This window comes from Crocodylus siamensis, chromosome 3, assembly GCF_052110815.1.
Source record: "Crocodylus siamensis isolate JL-2025a chromosome 3, ASM5211081v1, whole genome shotgun sequence".
In the NCBI taxonomy this organism is placed as follows: domain Eukaryota; kingdom Metazoa; phylum Chordata; order Crocodylia; family Crocodylidae; genus Crocodylus; species Crocodylus siamensis.
The window spans coordinates 38,217,446-38,235,059 of NC_143397.1; the positions used below are offsets into that span (position 1 = coordinate 38,217,446).

At 44.4% G+C, this 17,614-nt stretch overlaps 1 protein-coding gene across 5 annotated transcripts; it reads left to right on the forward strand.

Annotated features, from left to right (window-relative positions):
- The first annotated feature begins 837 nt into the window (after window positions 1-837).
- On the forward strand, window positions 838-17,325 carry ZCCHC9 (zinc finger CCHC-type containing 9). Of its 5 annotated transcripts, none has more exons than XM_090038187.1 (6): window positions 838-947; window positions 1,402-1,788; window positions 8,888-9,038; window positions 9,304-9,396; window positions 11,478-11,546; window positions 15,043-17,325. In XM_090038187.1, the coding sequence occupies exons 2-6, from the start codon at window positions 1,429-1,431 to the stop codon at window positions 15,156-15,158; spliced, it is 789 nt and encodes a 262-aa protein (XP_089894313.1). In that variant the 5' UTR covers window positions 838-947; window positions 1,402-1,428; the 3' UTR covers window positions 15,159-17,325. The 5 variants fall into 5 exon arrangements, with proteins under 5 accessions (XP_089894313.1, XP_089894309.1, XP_089894311.1 ...); XM_090038183.1 differs by having other exon boundaries at window positions 930-1,067; XM_090038185.1 differs by lacking the exon at window positions 838-947 and adding an exon at window positions 950-1,067 and having other exon boundaries at window positions 1,389-1,788.
- Window positions 17,326-17,614: the final 289 nt, after the last annotated feature.

Below are 17,614 nucleotides of genomic sequence, written 5' to 3' on the forward strand. Positions count from 1 at the left end.
CAGTGCTGCAGGAAAGCTGATATATGTAGAAATACCTTCTTGGTAGTTATCTGGGCACCATCACCAAACTAGCTGATTGCTTTCATTTAGCATATATATGCCAGGCTTCTGGAGGGAATTATCCCAATATAGGGTTGGTTCGTTCATTGCTTTTCAAAGCAGTATCTCAGTGGTTCCCTGACCTCAATGGCTCAATGGCCTGGGCACCCTGGGCTCCTTAAAGACTGTGGTGGCATGCTATTCAGTGTTAGCGCTGCTCGGTGTGCAAACAAGTCTCAAGATAAACCTGGACATTTCCAAATGGGAAGTCAAAGTGGTCTGAGAAACAAAATTGCTTTAATTGGTCAAAAATGAGTGAAAATTAAGAGCTGGTGTTTTCTGAGGGGAAGCTTTGAGTTTACTGAGCTGTGCCTTGAGCCTAGGAGGTTGCGACCCACTGCACTATTTGGCTTTATACGAAAAGGGTAGGATTTGGACCACTGTGGTTTGTTCATTATCCTTTGCTCTCGGCATGCTCCAACCTCTCCCCAGCAAGGTGCGTATTGTATCTATGGCACGACAGCATAACAGCCCAGGCCACCCCCTTGCCGGGTAGATGTGCCCTCGAGGATGTGCACTAGCATGGAGGGCGGGCAGAGCGCAGCTGAGACATCCCGGTCACGGTTTGTAAAGGATCTCCCACGGAAGCCAAAATACCGGCAGCGCGGAGGGCGGAGGCCTGCCGAGGGCTGACACCACCCCACACAGAGCAGGCTGCGCGAGTGACAGGCGCCACGCGGGGCGCCACGTGACCGCGCCAGCCGGGGTGCGCGCCAGCGGCCTTAAACCACGTGACTCCTCCGCGCCACCGAGATTTGTTCTGGCTAGAGTGACCCACCCCGCCTCTCGGAGGGCCACTTCCGGCGTGCCACGTGCGTCCGGTACGGTCGCTCTGCCTCTCTCTGCCTGTGAGCATCTTCTGCCCTGGAGGTCTCGCCGCCGGGGAGTGGTGCAGGGGGTTCTCGGAGTGACCACAGCGCAGTTGCAGCAGCGGGTGGTGTCGGAGGGGACTGCTCTGCGGGCCGGAGGTGGGGCGGGCGCCGCTTGTTACCGGGGCGGGGTGTGTTGAGGGAGCGTGTGTTGGGGCCCGCCCATCCCGGGGGTCTGGCGGAGGAGCTCGCTTGGGAGTCAGGTGGTGGTTGAGGTGTGTGTGGTGGGGCGTGTGGGGGTGGCTACCCTGGGGCAAGTGCTGGCGGAGGGGGTTTGCTTGTGAGGCAGGTGGTGGTTATGGGGTGGGAGGTTTTATAGACACAGACAGTTCTGGGGTTGGGTGTTGCTTGTGGGGCCTGGCACATGCATCTAGACACAAGTATGGGAGCATGTGAAGGGTCTGACCCCCCACCCCACAGTGCTGTTTTACAGCCCCACCAGGGCCCCTGAGGAGCAGCCATGACCCGCTGGGCCCGCCAGCATGCAGCCCGCAGCAGGGGGGTCCTGCAGGCGACGCCCTGGGAGAAGATGGCGGACGGGGCCCCCAAGGGCAGTGCAAAGGCTGGGGCAGGCCGTGGCTCCCGCCCACTTCACCTCCAGAGAGAGCCAGGGGGGAAGAAGAAAAACAGAAAGAAGAAGGAGTACATGAACGAGGACGTCAATGGGTTCCTGGAGCACGTGAGGCACAGCGCGCAGGGCGGGCTGGTTTTGGCAGCTCACGACCCCGAGGTGAGGGCAGAAGTAGCAATGGCCTTAAAGAAAGACCAGCGCCGGGAGGAGAGGCGGTTGAAGAGACAAGAGAAGAAGAAACATGGCATGGTGAGACCCTGGTCCTGTTTCCTCCCTGTTCTTTCCTCATAGTGGCAGCGTCCTTAGAGCAGGGCTTCTCAACTTTTTTAGCTTCCAGGTACCATCAGAAAGAGATGGCTCTTCGGTCTCATATCTCTGTTACTCCAGGGCAGTTCTTCTGTTGCAGAGAACTCAAAAAGACCACAACAGGGCAGACTGTTTCTGGCCCTATGGATCAAGATTTGAAATACGGGGAGGGTTGGGGGGTCTGAACCCTCCCTCCCCATAAGAGGCAAGAGCCCCCAATCCACCCTGCGTCTGTCTAAGCAGCTTAAACAGTAGTGGCTTCTTCCAGCTGCCACCTCCGCAGATTCCCCCCCCAAGAATAGGAGTGTAATTTGAACCCAGCTGTGGATTCCTGTTTGAAATCTCTAGTCTGTTTTGTGCGTTGTGTTGGTGTTGACACACCTAACAGTGCTAATGTTGCACAGCACCCTTAAAAGGATCTTGCCACAACCTGGTGGAGAACCACTGCCCTAGACAGTAGCACCACTTCAGCTGTAGTGAGGATTGAGAACTCCTTTCTGTTTAAAAGTCCTCTCTCAAGTGCTCTCAAATTAACATGTTCATTTGGACTGTCTTGCAATATGGTGGGTCATGTGTGCGTTTAGGGTGAATTAGAGGTCATTTGAACAAAGCGTTCTGGAGACACAGTCTATGAAAACCAGTGTGTCTTAAGATTGACACTTTGTTAGACTTGCTGAGGCTTGGGGCTCTGAACATGTCCAGAAGGTCCTGGTTGTTCGACACATATGGAACCGACTTCATGAAACCTGCTATCCTTTTGGAAAAGCAAAATGACAAAATATCTTCAAAAAGAGTTTAGCTTGGTGCATGCCTAAGGTGTTATGCATAGATAGGGGAGTTGCTGCAGCGCTGGTATTCACTTGAGAGTGAAAGAGGCCTGCTATAGTAATTGCACCTTAACCGCACCTAGCAGATGTCAGTCCTACTCTTGACTGATATTGGAATGAGACTTGTATGTATGTATGCATGTTACTAAAATTGTCCCTGTTAGAGGGAACACTTTTTGGAGAAATGTGATCCAAGTGCAGAAGATAATTCAAGCACCTTCTGAATTGTTGCAGAAAAGAAACAAATCCTAATTGCCAGTGGTTGCTGGAAGGGGGTGGGGGGACTTAGAGAAATAAGGGAATAATCCCAGAAAATTGGGTCCAGAGGAGACCTCAGGAGGTCATCTAGTTGAGGCCTCTGCTCAAGGCAGGAATATCCTTGTCTAAACCACCCCAGTCAAGTTTTTGCTGAACCTGTTTTTAATTTCAGCCATAAAGGTTCTGTATCCTCTCTTGGTAATCTATTCCTGTGTTTAGTTCTTGGGAATAGCCAACTTAATTTCCTTTGTTGCGTTTACTGGTAAGGCTGTTAGTACTTGTCCTAGCCCTTGTGGACACAGAAAATAGTTATCCCCATTTTTGTGACAACTTTTTTTATACTTAAAGACTGTTAGCATCACTCTCGCACCTTTGCCTCTACCACCCCATGTCTTTTCTTCTCTAGACTTAGCAGTCCCAGTTCTTTCAGCCTTTCCTTGTATGTTGTGTTCTCTAGACCAGTAATCACTTGTTGCTCTTCTCTGGAATATTTCCAATTTGTCCATGTCTGTCTCAAAGTGTGTTACTTGGAGCTGGGCCTTACACCAGATGAAACCTTACTGGTGCTGAATAGAATGGAAGAATTACTTCCTGTGACTTGCAGGTGACAATATAGTGGGGGCCAACCTTTTTGGCTTGTGTGCCACAAATTAGCCCTGCATCTTTCCCAAGTGCCACTCTGATCCCCTTCTCCTGCTCTATCTGCTGCTCGTCTTTCAGTTCCCAACTCCATGTTCCCTGCTGGATGTGCTGCTTTGCTTTCTGCTCCCTGCTGTAGCTGTAGCTATGCTGCCTGTCTCTTCCCTGATCTGTGACTTGTGCATGTGCCTATGTCACTTGTGGCACCCGTGCTGCAGATTGGCCACCCCTGTGTTAATACATCCCCAGATCCATTATTTTGTCCACCCCCATTCACTCCCTCCCCAGCCCCGAGTTCATAAAGCCCATCACCTTGTCATACAGAGGATAGATTCCTTGATGATATGCTTGAGAATCTCTTTTGGTATTGAAGTTAGATGAGTTACTTTAGTTCCCTGGATCCTACTCCATTCTCATCTCCTCCCCCCCACCTTTTTTTTTGAAGATGAAAACTATATTGGCCCATTTCTAGTTGCCTGGCAGTCTGTGAGTTCTCAAAGGTAATGACCAATGGCTCTGCAGTTTCCTTAGCTAATTCCTTGTTAGCCAAGCTGGTGCATTTATAGGCTTTCTTTTCTTCCTGTGCATCTTTCCGTAGAATCATAGGGCTGGAAGGACCCTGGTGGATCATTGGGTCCAGCCCCGTGCATGAGCAGGAAAGACATCTGGGGTCAGGTGACCCCAGCCAGGTGACCATCCAGTCTTTTCTTGAAGACCTCTAGGGTAGATAATTGCACCACCTTTGAGGGGAGCTTGTTCCATAGTCTGGACACCCTAGTTGTGAAGAAGTTTTTCCTAATGTTCAGCCTGAAACTATCTTCCAGGAGTTTGTGGCCATTGTTTCTAGTTTTCCCCGGGGGCACCCTGGTGAACAGTTGTTCACCAAGCCCCTGATGTAGGCCTCTGATATAGCAGTAAGCTGCAATCAGGTCCCCTCTCAGCCTTCTTTTCTTTAGGCTGAAGAGTCTGAGATCCCTCAGCCTCTCCTCTTATGGCTTGCCATGCAAGTCCCTGATCGTATGGGTGGCCCTTCTCTGGACCCTCTCGAGTTTTAGTATGTCCTTGTTGAAGTGTGGCGCCCAGAATTGGATGCAGTACTCCAGCTGTGGCCATACCAATGTTGAGTAAAGCAGGAGAATCACTTCTTTGGATTTACAGGAAATGCATCGATTGATGCATGCCAGAGTTTTATTTTTCTTATTGTCACTTTAAAGTACGGACACTCCTCATTTAATGTTGTCCCGGTTAATGTTGTTTTGTTATTATGTTGCTGATCTATTAGAGAATATGCTCATTTAAAGTTGTGCAATATTCGGTTATAATGTTGTTTGGCCCCTGCCTGATAGTAGGTAACTACTGTGACATAACTGGATTCGCTTAACATGGTTTTGCTTAAAGTCACATTTTTCAAGAACGTAACTACAACTTCAAGTGAGTATCTGTACTACCAATTCTTCCAGACTCCTTTTCCACTTAGACCTGCCTCCCATCAGATGCTGCCCTCCAGTACTCTGAGTTTTAAAAGTCCACTTTTCTGAAACTCAGTGTTTAACAAATGGGTATGGGTGGTAGGAGATTCAATGGCAGTGCAGGGATTGGGTGGTGGCAGGACTTGGGGGATGAGGAAGCGGAATTGTCCCCTCCACATTATGCTCTCCCATGCTGTATACTAGGATCTAGAAAGATGCTGCCCCACTGGGAAAAGTGGTATGAAAGTTCCATGTTTTAGCCTGTATTAGGTGGGACCAAGAAGCCCTGAAGTACTGAAAACAAAAAAATACTACGTTACAGTATCTGCTATCCCTGAATGGGGAGTGGGTGGGCCAAAAGATTGCCTGCTGGGGCCGAGCAAAAGCAGGGATAGGGCCTGGGAGGTGCTTGTAGGTGGGGAGCAGAGGAACAAAACAGGCCATGGTTTTGTGCATGGCTCCAGCTACATAAAAGAAGCGTTCAGCTGTCCAGTGAGCTGCTGTCTGCAATGCATGTCAGACAGCAAGGGCCACCTGTGACTTTTCTCACTTGTTCTGTGAGCTGCTACACCAAACGTGTCCATGCATGATAGTTATGCCCACTGCATTGTCTCAATCAGTACAAGACATGAACAGAACTTGGAAATTGCATGGACCACATAAGTTCAAGTGACAGAACTCTCAATTGGCTCGTAGGAAACCTGAGGTTTTGTGTCTAGCTCTGCCATTGGCCTGTTGGGTGACCTCAAATGTGTCAGTTCATTTCTGAGTATTGATTTACTCGTCTGTTAAGATTTACTGGGGAATAGTGAGGTAGGATGCTTTTACAGCCTCTTGACAGTGACAAGTTGGCTACATGCCTGCTGCTACCTAAAGGGTCACAAGCTCCTATATGACATGCACTTTTTTTCTTGTTTTAAAAAAAAAAAAGGAAATCTACCATCAAAGAGAGCAGCTGCCTTGTGTCTTTCCCATTGTATTCATTGAGGCTCAAACCTTTGACAACCAGGCAATGAACTTTTGGTTTTCAGCAGTTTGTGTGTCAGTAAACTTGACATTTGAAAGCCATGGAACATCCCAGGGCAGGTTTATCTCTCTGTTAACAAAGCTCACAATCAGCTCTATCTTCAGTGTGTATGTTGTGATTTTTTTTTTTAGAGTCCATGTGAACTAAATTCACCTAACAATACTTCCATCTTCAGCAGTTGTGAGGCCTTGCCTGGAGTATTATGTCCAGTCTGGGGCCTCATACTTCAAGGAAAATGTGGACAGATTGGAAAAAGTATAACAATGATAAGGGGCCTGGGAAGCTTGACTTGTGAGACTGAAAGAACTGAGGTTATTTAGTCTTTAGAATTGATAACTGTCTTCAAATACCTGAAGGGTGGTTTGTGAAGAGAATGAAGATAGATTTTCCTCTGTGGCTGTAGGAGACAGGATTAGAAGCAATGGCCTCAAGCTTCAGCAGAGGAAATTTAGGTTGGAGATTAGGAGGAACTTTGAGTGTGAGGTTGGGCAAACATTGGAACAGGCTACCTAAAGAAGGTGTGTAATCTCCATTCCTGAAAATTTTGAAGAGCTGGTTAGATAAGACACTTAGCTGGGATGGTTTAGTTAGGGGTGATCCAGCCTTGACTGTGGGCTGGTCTAGATGACCTTGTGAGGTCCCTTCCAGCCCTCCTTTCTTATGATCCCATGGTTTTTTTTTTCCTTTATGGGGGAAAAAACATAAATGCAACCTGTCTTTTTTTTTTTTTTTTTGTCCTACCCCACACTTGCATTACTGTATAGTGGTAGGGGTTTCATTTGGATTGAGCCTTTGATATCATCTGAGGAAGTGGAAGGGTTGATGTCTTCAGGGGTCTGTGACGCTACTGATGCAGAATTTTAGATCTAGACCTTATTTAGAGAAAGTTGTACTAGTACAGCTAAAGTTTGTTTTTAAACTAAATAGTAAATATAAACAAAAATGATGTAATCAAATTGTATGTAACTCTTGTCCATGTAATTCTTTGATCTGTAATTGTGTAAAGGAGTAGTGTGCTCAAGTGGGCACAAACAGTGCCAAATTCTTGGTAGATGGAGGAATTGGTGCATCTGCTTGGTGGAAGCAAGGTGTGCTGTAAGGAAGTGGAATTCCCACCTGCTGTGTATAGATGAGACCAGTGGTTCTCAACTCGAGGCATCCCTCACTGCACTCAAGGCACCCCGCATAGCTTTGTAAATTGAGTGTCACTCAATTTCAAAAATATATATACTACAGTGTTTTTTCTGTACTCAGTTTCAAATAATTTATATACTACAGTGTTTTTAGCTCCTTGAAGGGTTTGGGGATCAGGATGGGAGACTGGCCAGGCAGGGACAAGGCTGAGCCTACGCTTATCTGCTTACTTCCTCACATTAGCCTTATTTTCCCACAGCTTGCAGCACTCTTCAGAGGATCTGATGGTGTCCCAGGGTGCCACAGCACCACCCTGACTGAGAATTATTGGACTAGACACTCTGAAATTCAGTCTTACTTTTTTAGAGACTTGGCTTGTCTTGATGACTCTAAATAACTGATCATTCTAAATAAATGATGTAAAAGCCAATCCAGGTTCATCTTATGCTTTGCCCTAAAGCATGGCTGCTCCTGTGGTTTTCCTGGCAAGAATGCTTTCCCACATCTTGCTCCCCATTGAAGGATGCTCTAAGCCATAGGTGGACAACTCATGGCGCATGTGCCACAAGTGGCATGGACAGTTGTTGTGTGTGGCACAGGAGCCTTGGGTACTCAGTAAAGGGAGGTGCCAGAATGGAGGCAGGGAGTAGAGTGCAGCTGCAGGAAGCATCAGGTGTCACCACCAAGAGCCAGGGATCCTCGCTCGCCATATAAAACTGCAGTAATTTTGGGGCCAGGGAAAGACACTCTGTAGGTGTCAGTTATCATGGAGGTTTCTCAGAGATGGATGCCTGGTGCCCAGCAGTTGGAGTGAGATCACCAGCTAATTCCTAATTAGATATCTAGTAGCTACTATTTATAAAAAATGATGCTGAATTTGGCCCAGAAGGTAAGGGGGTAGACTCAGCCCATTGCCAATATCAGGGTATCCCAGGCTTTTGCTAATAAGCACACTGTAGGATTAGGGTAGAATGCAGGTAACATATCACTACTGTCTTAACGATGTGTGTTGTGGTAGTGGTTCCAGGGACAAACTTCTGTAGACATGTCTTAAAACTTGCAGAACTGCATTGCAGCTTGAGCGAGGCTCCTTCTCTGCCTGCACCTGCCAAATGTACCAGTTTTCTTTTCTGAGGGAGGGTGCATTCGTTCTGTAATGCTCAGAGGCTGATGCCCATGATGAAGTTCTTGTCATAGTAGCTGCAGCAGTAGTGACTATAGTATTGGGCTTGATCAATTGTCACAGGCCTGTATTCACAATGGTTTTGTGATTCACTGCACTAATGAGATTATTTTTATATTCCAGGCATTTTCCTCTTGGGAAGAAGTATAAGTATCTTCTTATAGCCACAGAATCCTTATTAGTCAGTGATTTTGTACTGTCTCTTTCAGTACCAGTTACTGAGTTTTAGTTACTGAGATCCCTAATTCTAATTTCTCCCTGGGCACAGCTTTTCTTGATCCAGACTCTTAAACCTTGTTGCTGTCCTATTACCTTTATGCCACAGTTGATAAGTTTAAAGTAATTTTAATATAAAAAGGAATTTAGCAAAAATAAAATTAGACACAAAAACAATTGGGTGGTGTTAACAATAAAGGGGTTCTTCAGTTTTTGGCTGTAAACAGGTTCTTCTGTAGACATGTGCATTTCTATGGTCAGTCTGTTAATTCATGTTTTATTTTCAAAGGTATGTTTCCACTGTAGAAAGCCTGGCCATGGCATTGCTGATTGCCCAGCAGCACTTGAAAATCAAGATATGGGTACTGGAATCTGTTATCGGTGTGGATCTACAGAGCATGAAATCAGCAAGTGTAAAGCAAAAATAGACCCAGCTGTTGGTATGCTTTAATATCTGTTTCTTTCTTAGAGGGAGTGCTGTGTAAGGGGTTTCCATTCATTGAAGTATAATATTTTCTTTTTTTAGTCAGAAAAAGTAATGATTGTTGTGAAGACACAAATTACTTGTTTTAAACTGGTTCTGGATTACTGCAATATTGATTTCTTCTGTGTAAATCTCATTCGTTGCATAAGCTAGTATTTTATCTGTATGTTTACTGTGATGGCTGTAGCATGTATCATGAAAAAACAAATCAAATTTTGCAGGGGAATTTCCATTTGCAAAATGTTTTATTTGTGGTGAGATGGGACATCTGTCAAGATCGTGTCCAGATAACCCTAAAGGACTGTATGCTGAAGGTGAGTATAACTATTTAAATTGAATATTTGTCTTGATATAAATTTAACTACAAGAAACTAACAAAGAAATGGCTACCAGGTAGTGAGTATAACTATTTGTATCATGTATGTCTGTGTATAAAGCCTGTGGCAACTTTAGTGTGTCCCATATTTAGCTTTCCTAACTAGGGATTGCTTCCTCATTTGCAAGGATCTTGACATCAGCAGGGTAAGTAGCAGAGTATAGAAATTGAATTTCGTATCTTCTAATGCTCAGTTTTGAGATGGCTCTTGGAAGGCTTGAGAATGACAGGAGAGTTTCATAGCCCTTATCTGCTTCCCATGACTTTTGATGCTTCTGACTTGGACAACTGCTACTCCTTCATTTCTCTGAACTTAACTAGAATATAATTCAGTTTACAAAATAAACAGTGGGGCTAAATGGTACTATGCACTTGTGATTTGTCCCTTTAATCGAGGGGTATCAAACTCATCACACCCTAGTCTGCACGCCAAATAGAGAGGGTCCGTGGGCCCTACTTTGCCTTTCCCCTCCCCTAGCATACCTGATCCAGTAGCTGCTTTGTGCAGCATGGGTCCCAGACTGGCTGGAGGAGGCATCATAGGTGGTATGTGTCCCAGAGTAGCCAGATATGGCAGCACACGTGGCACAGGGTCCGCCCTGGTGGGATTGTGCTGCATATGGTGCCCACTCTGGGACACATACCATGGTGCAGATCCCAGACTAGGCAGAGCAGCTCCTGGATTAGGTATGTTGGGAAAGGGGAAGGGTTCTGTGGGCGGGATCAGGCTTGTGTACTGGCCCTACCCCATGGGCATGTGCTGTGCCCTGTGTGTTTGATAAGACCTGGCGGCAGCGCCAGGGACCAGATGGCAGGGCTCTGCGGATCCAGCCTGTGGGCCATGTATTTGGCACCCCTGCCTTAACTGATATGCAGGTTAGATATAAGCAATAAGTAGCAAGTTGGGACTTGGATGTTATTCTGTAAGGCCAATAAAGCTGTTACCAGCTATGCACATAAGCAGAGTTGCACTGTATTGGCTGTTTTACCTAGACAACTGTATGCTCACTGTGTGGTAGACACATATTACTTAAGCATTTAGTGAGTGTTACCCAAACAAGTCCATTTAGTGCAACATTACGCTTCAGTCCTTTTTTTTACAGAGTGATATGCTTACATTGCAGAAGAGCAAAACAGAATGAAAGTAAAGAAGAACCCTCTTTTTTATCTTGTGGTGTCATAAATTGTATAACCACAAGCATGAAGTGATTTGAACTGGAAGCAATGCCTAAGCATCTTGTTGAATTGCAACATGTTCTTAGTGAAGCCTTTATCCTAAGAAAGGGACATCTTCCACTTAAATTTCAGCTCAGTTTTAAGCTTATAAAGCTATTAGAGCAATCTACTCTACCTTTTTCCTTTCTACAGATAACTGTTAGTTTTCTAGTATTTCCCATGAGTTTATCTTCTTACTCTGTGAAAGACTTTTGGCAAACATCATGGTGGGGGCAAGCGTTCACATTAAAATAGACAAGTATGATTATAAAGCCTTAAATTGGCAGAAGCACATGGCTTCACTTTTGTTTAAAACTGGCTAGATTTCTGATAGATACTGCCCCCAAAAGGCCAAATATTGCAGTTTGATGCCCACATGCAGCTTCCATTAATCCAAAAGTAGTTGTGAATGCTGGCATCTTTGAACAGAGCTTGATCTGGAGGAAACTATTTTTACAGTTTCAAATAAGTGTGAAGACTTCTAGGAAAATGTTACAGAAATGATAGTTTCAGAGTAATAATACTTAAGTCTTTATCTGTAGTTAAGATCTCAGTGCTTTACAAAGGCATTGTCCCTGTTTCACAGTTGGGGAGTGGAGATGTAAAGGAAATCACTTGTCCATATACATACAGTAGGTCTCATACTGCAACAAGTTATTTCATCTTACCTGGAAATCTAGGAGGCCTCTGATTAAATGTATGCCTTTCCAGTTGTGCAGGTAAGTCAGTATGTGTAAAGCTTAGATCAGATATATTTTTTTCCAGTTGTTAAACAATAGTTTTGGCTGTTCCTGTCTTTAATAGGAGGCTGCTGCAGGCTTTGTGGATCAGTGGAGCACTTTAAAAAAGACTGTCCAGAAAACCAGAACTCAGGTGAGACTTAAGGAAAATGTAATTTATCTGCAGCAAAACCATTGTATTTTTCTCTGCCTGACTTGAAATAATGAGATCTATAAACAAGGCTTGAAAAATCCTCTCACTAGTGGCAAGTACATAACTGGTGTAATTATGAAGGAAAAGTTATATTTCTGCAAAATTTAAAGGTAGGCTCTAACCCTTAAGTTAGAAGATGATGTGAACCAGTCTGGCCTTCTGAGAGACGGCTCTAGTGCCTGTACTGCTGCTCTCTGCTTGCTCAAGTGGTGGCAGAGTGACACTGACAGAATGGTTGTTAGGCTGATCCCCAGGGGTAGCAATGAAATTTAGAATAATCATGTCAATTTAAATGCAAGATGCTACCTCAGAAAGATCTGAGTGGCAGGCAGGTACTGATGCTAATAGAAGAGAGAGAAAAATACAAAATTAAAAGACTAGAAATCATCCTTACCTCCTGCATTTAAGAGAAATGTAGAGGGAATACATATTAATTGGTGAATGAGAAGAAACATTCTTACAGCAACCAAAGGACTCAAACATTCATTATTAATCAAGATTGATATGAAAGGTCCAGGCTGGAGAAACATCTTTCTTGCTTAAATGTTGCCTTTGGATTGTGTAAAGGAACACTTTAATCAGCCTCTTGCTAATTAGTGCCATGTGTTTTCAGGTATCTGAGGAAGCTCTAGATTAAAAATACATGTACCTTATTTACAGATAATGCTGAAGAATTAAGCATTGTGGGTGGGGGGTTCTGTTTGGTTTCACCCTTTTTCCTCTTAATTTATCTGCTGAGTTTACTACAACTCTCGTTACATCTAGCATTTTTGTCTTATAAAATCATCCCTTTTGGGGAGACATAATTTAATTGACAAGTAGGATATTTCTGACTTTTAATAACTGTGAGGTTATGCCTTCACTTTAAGAAATATCTTCCTGTAATCTCCATGCTGGGGTTTTACCTATAAAAGGGAACTGAGGAATAAGTGATTGTGCACACCACAATAATGAGTTAGTCATTTTCATTTGTGTGCATCTGTTTTTCCTACTTTCCTTATGTTTTTTTAGTACCTGTGGACTCGTAAGCTATTATGGCATTGGCATGATACCTTGTTTATTGTTCCATGTTTTTTCATCAGTCACTACATATGATATAAAATATTTGAGTTCTTGGTGTTTCAACTGTGGAAGATGTATTTATTTATTTTTGATCTAGTGGGATTGGCTGGTTCTTTATTGGTTTGATTGACCTATGTTTGATATGGGATAATGGTGATCTGTGTAATAATTTGCTCTCTAGCATTACTGATCATAATGGATTATTAGAAAAAAATGTTCAAAGGTGTCTCAGCCTGTAATGCAAAAACTGTTGCTTTATCTTTGAGGAAATCTTAAATCCCATGTGGTTGATGCTCAGATTCAATACCTGTGATTCAACAAACTCGCAGCTTTAGTTGACTTCTCAACAATCTGTTTTAAACTGTCTGAAAACTAAAACATTAGAAGCCAGTTGGGTTAGATTAAGCAGTCCTGATTCTTATAAGAGAAGATGATACAGAAGGAAAGAAGCTATGGAAGCATAAGTACAAGTGTTAATTTCTAGGGCAAGCAGGAAACCTAGCCATTACTATAAAAATGCTGCCTTTCTGGACTCCCGTGATGCACATGCCTTAGGTGTGGGTGCACAGAACATCTGAACAGCTATATTTGGTGCTTATCTCAGAGCATTGTTGGTTGCACAATCTTAATTACTGCTCAGTTCCTTTTGATGACTGTAACAGTAAACAGTGGAGTTCTTCCATATCAGCTAGTTACCTTCTTACTGTGGGTTATGATTTTCAGTTCCATTACACATTGAGCTGCTTAAGGCTCTGAACTCTTCCCACACTTAGGTGTGCCTGCTAAGATGGCCAAAGCCAAATCACCCCATTTCAAATAATAACTTTCCTGTTGAGCAATGGCACTCAACCTTTTTGTCCAGTGGGCCAGATGGGCAGTGCCCAGTTCCTCAATAGGCTGGATCCAACCGGTGGACCCAGTCTGGTACTTGGGGCAGGCGCAGAGGGCAGGCAGGAGACAGCTTGGCCTTAATCCAGTCATTTGGGGGAAAGGGGTATTGCAGGCCCGATCTACCTTGTGGGAGGAAGGGGGTGTAGCCCGCCCCAACTTGGCTCTGCAGGAGGAAAGGGGACATGGCCTGGCTCCAACATGGCCAGGAGGAGGGAGAGTTGAGGCCTGACTTCATCCCACCAGGTGGGGCTTGGGATTTTGTCAGGAGGGACAGGTGGCAGTATTAACTGCCACTGCTCCTCCACTGCCAAATTTTCGGACCATTGAGGAGCCCTGCAGGCTGGATTCCAAGGCTCTACAGGCCCCGTTTGGCATGTGGGCCAGAGGTTTAGCACCCCTGCAGTAGGGTATAGGTCACTGATAGGAATTGCTCCATGTTATGTTTTTAGTTTGACACCCAGCCTCCAAAAATTGAATTGCCATGGAGAAAAGAAATGTTACTTAGTGTGCTAGAAGTGTTTTGTGTTTAACCAGCTCTAAATTGAGCAATTAAAACATAAGTCAGAGGTAGAAAGATCTAGGTTTTACTCTTAATTGTGGTGCAGACACGTTTTTTGGCATGACTCTCATACATAGGGCTCTACCTAAATCCTAGGTGAACTTGCCTACCTTTTGGGGGTTGATCGCAGTATAAGGTTCTAATTCTGCAGTTGTTTCACAGCAGTCCCACCCCTCAGTGCTGATTGGTGGAGATGCCTGGCGGGGGGGGGAGGAAGGACAAGGGGGTGGCCACTGTCTTGATTGCTGGCTACCCTTTGTACAGGCCTGCCTCTCAGTGCTGATTGGCAGAGGCCCTGGCAGGGGAGGAGGGACAAGGGGGCAGCCACCATCTTGTCTGCTGCCCTTCATGCCCCTCCGCCAGCCAGCGCCCTCCCCTCCTGGCAGTAAGGACCACTTGCTCCCCCAGGGCACCAGCTTTTACTGCTGCTGCTGCTGTTGATTTTGCAGACAATCCCAGTTTTGTGATTTTTTTTTTTCCCCCACAAAATCCATGAAACTGCAAATTAAGTAGGTCCCTGCTCCGCTTCTTCACAAAGAGGATTATTTTCCAGGGCTGAGAGTACACTAAGGTTTTCATGAAATGTTTTATAGAATGACCAGAGTTATTTTAACCCACTGTGGAAATGGGAAAATCTTGGTGAATCCCTGCTAAGAAAATAATTGTTAAGGTCTGCACTTTGTGCAGTCTCTGTTCCCAGGAACTGACCATGATTACTGAACCCTTTGAGCCTTGGGAGGCAGCTGAGTTTTCAAAATAGAGGTTAAATAACTCACTTGAGGTGACAAGGGGTCAGAACTTGTATTAGAACTCAAGACCTTCTTCTTTGTCAGTTTTGTGCCTAAACTTGTGGGCACCATCTCTGACTGTGTGATAACTCTGTTTTCAAGAACAAACATACATAATCTGTTTTTTGTTTTACAGACCAGGTAACAGTTGGCCGATGGTCCCGAGGGATGAGTGCAGACCATGAAGACATTCTAGAAAGCCCTAAACCACAAAAAACAAAAGTAAAAGTGCCTAAAGTTGTTAACTTCTGATACCTGCTCTGATGGAATAAACCTCTACTGAGTGGGGACTGCTTACCATTACTGCTCCTCGTTGGCTCCACTAAGTTGGCCAAATTGCAATTGCTAAAATGACTCCTGTGTAACTAAGGTTTTTTTGTCACGGTTTCCTACAGTCCTGTCTGCTCTCTTAATATAGATGTACCCAATCTCTTGCTGGCCCATGGGCAACAATACTGGGTCAGTCATGCTGCAGGCATCCTACTTTTCTCTCCTTTTAAACCTAGTTTTTAAATCTTCAATTTCCTGTGAGATTCCTAAACAAAACAAACTTGGGGAGAAACAGCAATGCAGCAAACGGATATATTTAAAAAGATGGTATGTGGTGGCCATGGTTTGGGGTATAACTGAACCTCTTTTTCCTTTGTGGTCTCTGAGGTCATCCCCCCAACTTCACTTCTCTGAGCAGGAAGCTGGACTGCTGTGTGCTGTGAGCCTTTTGCATCCTACAGCTTCAACTGTCTACAATAATCTAAGTTTGACCAAAGATCCAAGTGGATTTCAGTGACCAGCACAGCCTTTGTAAAGTATTGGTCATGAACACAGTGTTTTGGAGACAGCCAAAGGGCTTCACACTTCTATTTTATCAAGAGTTTCTCTCTCTGCAAGAGGACCCTGGTTGTTTTAAGCTGCCTTAGACACTCTAGCGGGGTTCTGGTTTGTCTTGGCTTTCAAATCTGTCTGGCCTCTTAAAAGTAGAGAGATTGTCTTTTTAAAAGTGCTAGTGCATTTGTCTGCAAGCTTGGGGCCCCTTACTTTGGCACGCGGGGGGCCAGGAAGTCAAAGTGAATGGTTCCTGCCCCGCTTTGAAAGCATCCCCTTCTTCCTGGGCCATATTTTCCTGATTGCTCCATCCATAGAGTAAGGTAATATATGATCAGGGACATATAACACCTTGCAGTGGATTTGAAGCTGGTTGTGTTGTGATTAAATTCAGCATTGCTGAGAGCCTTATCATGTAGCCAGTAGCAATAGCAGGACATCTGTAGCTAACCAAACCAGAATGAGCGAATGCTCTGAACTATTCACAACTCGTTCATATACCAGCGCTGTTTCTGGATAATGTTGCTCAGGGAAATTTGCTCCCTCTTCTGGTGTTGATCTTTTGATTTGATTGCTTTCAATTGTTAATAACACTGGGATGCTGAAGACCATGTCTCCGTTATGCCCCTTTGCTGTCCTGGTTTTGGAGGAATTGTATTTAATTACAGGCATATAATCCCATGTGGAGCAAATCTTGTTTTCTGAAACATCCACACAGTGTCTGTTGTCTCTGCAAATCCCTTTGAGTATTAAGAAACTCAGTGCTCTGGCTTTGTTTGCTGTCACCAAGGTCATTTGGATAAATGTATGTGCATCACATGGCCTCCTTCAAGCCATGTCCTGTTTGTTAATGCTTTACATGGTAGCAGGAACAAAACCACAGAAATGTATCTACGTGGTTGGCATGTCTGGCTTTTCAGCGCTCTACTATTATAGTGGGTACTACCAAGGCAGGGGCAGGCAATTATTTTGGTGGAGGTGCGCTTACTGAGTTTTGGCAAGCCATTGAGGGGCGCATGACAGGCAGCCAGGGGCAGATAAATATTAATTTTCTAAATTTTTTAGGGGCCTCACAGGCCAGATAGAATGACCTGGAGGGCCGCAGGCAGAATGGAGGCCACATTTTGCCCGCCCCTTTACTAAAGCCTAGGTTTGGTGCATTCAGTACCAAACTACAATTGCTAATGCCTTGGTTACTGTTGCCTAATACTCCAGATCCTTGAAGCCTGGATTCAGAACTGCAGTGATGGGGCACTGTGTACCAAATTCTAAATCAACTGATGGATCATGGTTGAAGGGCAATTAAACAGTGGTCAAGGTATTCATTTAACTGTCTATTTTAAATTAACTTGCCCATGTTATGAAAGTATCATGACTTTCAGATAATCTTCATGCTGTCTGAAAGGCATCATGGCTTAGTACATTAGGTAAAGGCTTGGGGAGACCCAGGGTCAAGTCCTGGCGCTGTTGCTGACTTGGCATGTTTGCAGTTTTTTATAGTAAACAAGAAAACAAAAATAATTGTTTAAATAGTTTATTTATACATTTTTAAAACACAGAGTTGATTTTAACACATTAAAAGAAGTTGAATTTTCTATCGTGATGGTTGTTTCTGCTTTGTTTAATAAATTCCCTAGGTCTGGTCTTATTTTTTCCCCCACAAATAACTTTCCTTTCAACAAAGCTTTAAATTGCTTGTCTGTGCCTTCCAGATCCATAGTTGTCCTGCTCAGTAGCTCATCAACCTTATCTGAATACACGTATTCAGTTTGTGAAAACTCAGACCATACAATCATAGGAAAAAAGAATGCAGAGATCACCTGTAGACTTGACCAGAGGGATTCTGGTGGGTACACTCCGTGTTTTCCATTGGTTGATTCTACTTT

Excerpts from the sequence above, each read along its gene's own strand:
- ZCCHC9 (XM_090038187.1), top strand. The coding sequence starts at position 1,429 with ATGACCCGCTGGGCCCGCCAGCATGCAGCCCGCAGCAGGGGGGTCCTG. Across the intron at positions 9,039-9,303 it reads AAAAATAGACCCAGCTGTTG|GGGAATTTCCATTTGCAAAA; the intron begins GTATGCTTTAAT and ends CAAATTTTGCAG. Across the intron at positions 9,397-11,477 it reads TAAAGGACTGTATGCTGAAG|GAGGCTGCTGCAGGCTTTGT; the intron begins GTGAGTATAACT and ends TGTCTTTAATAG.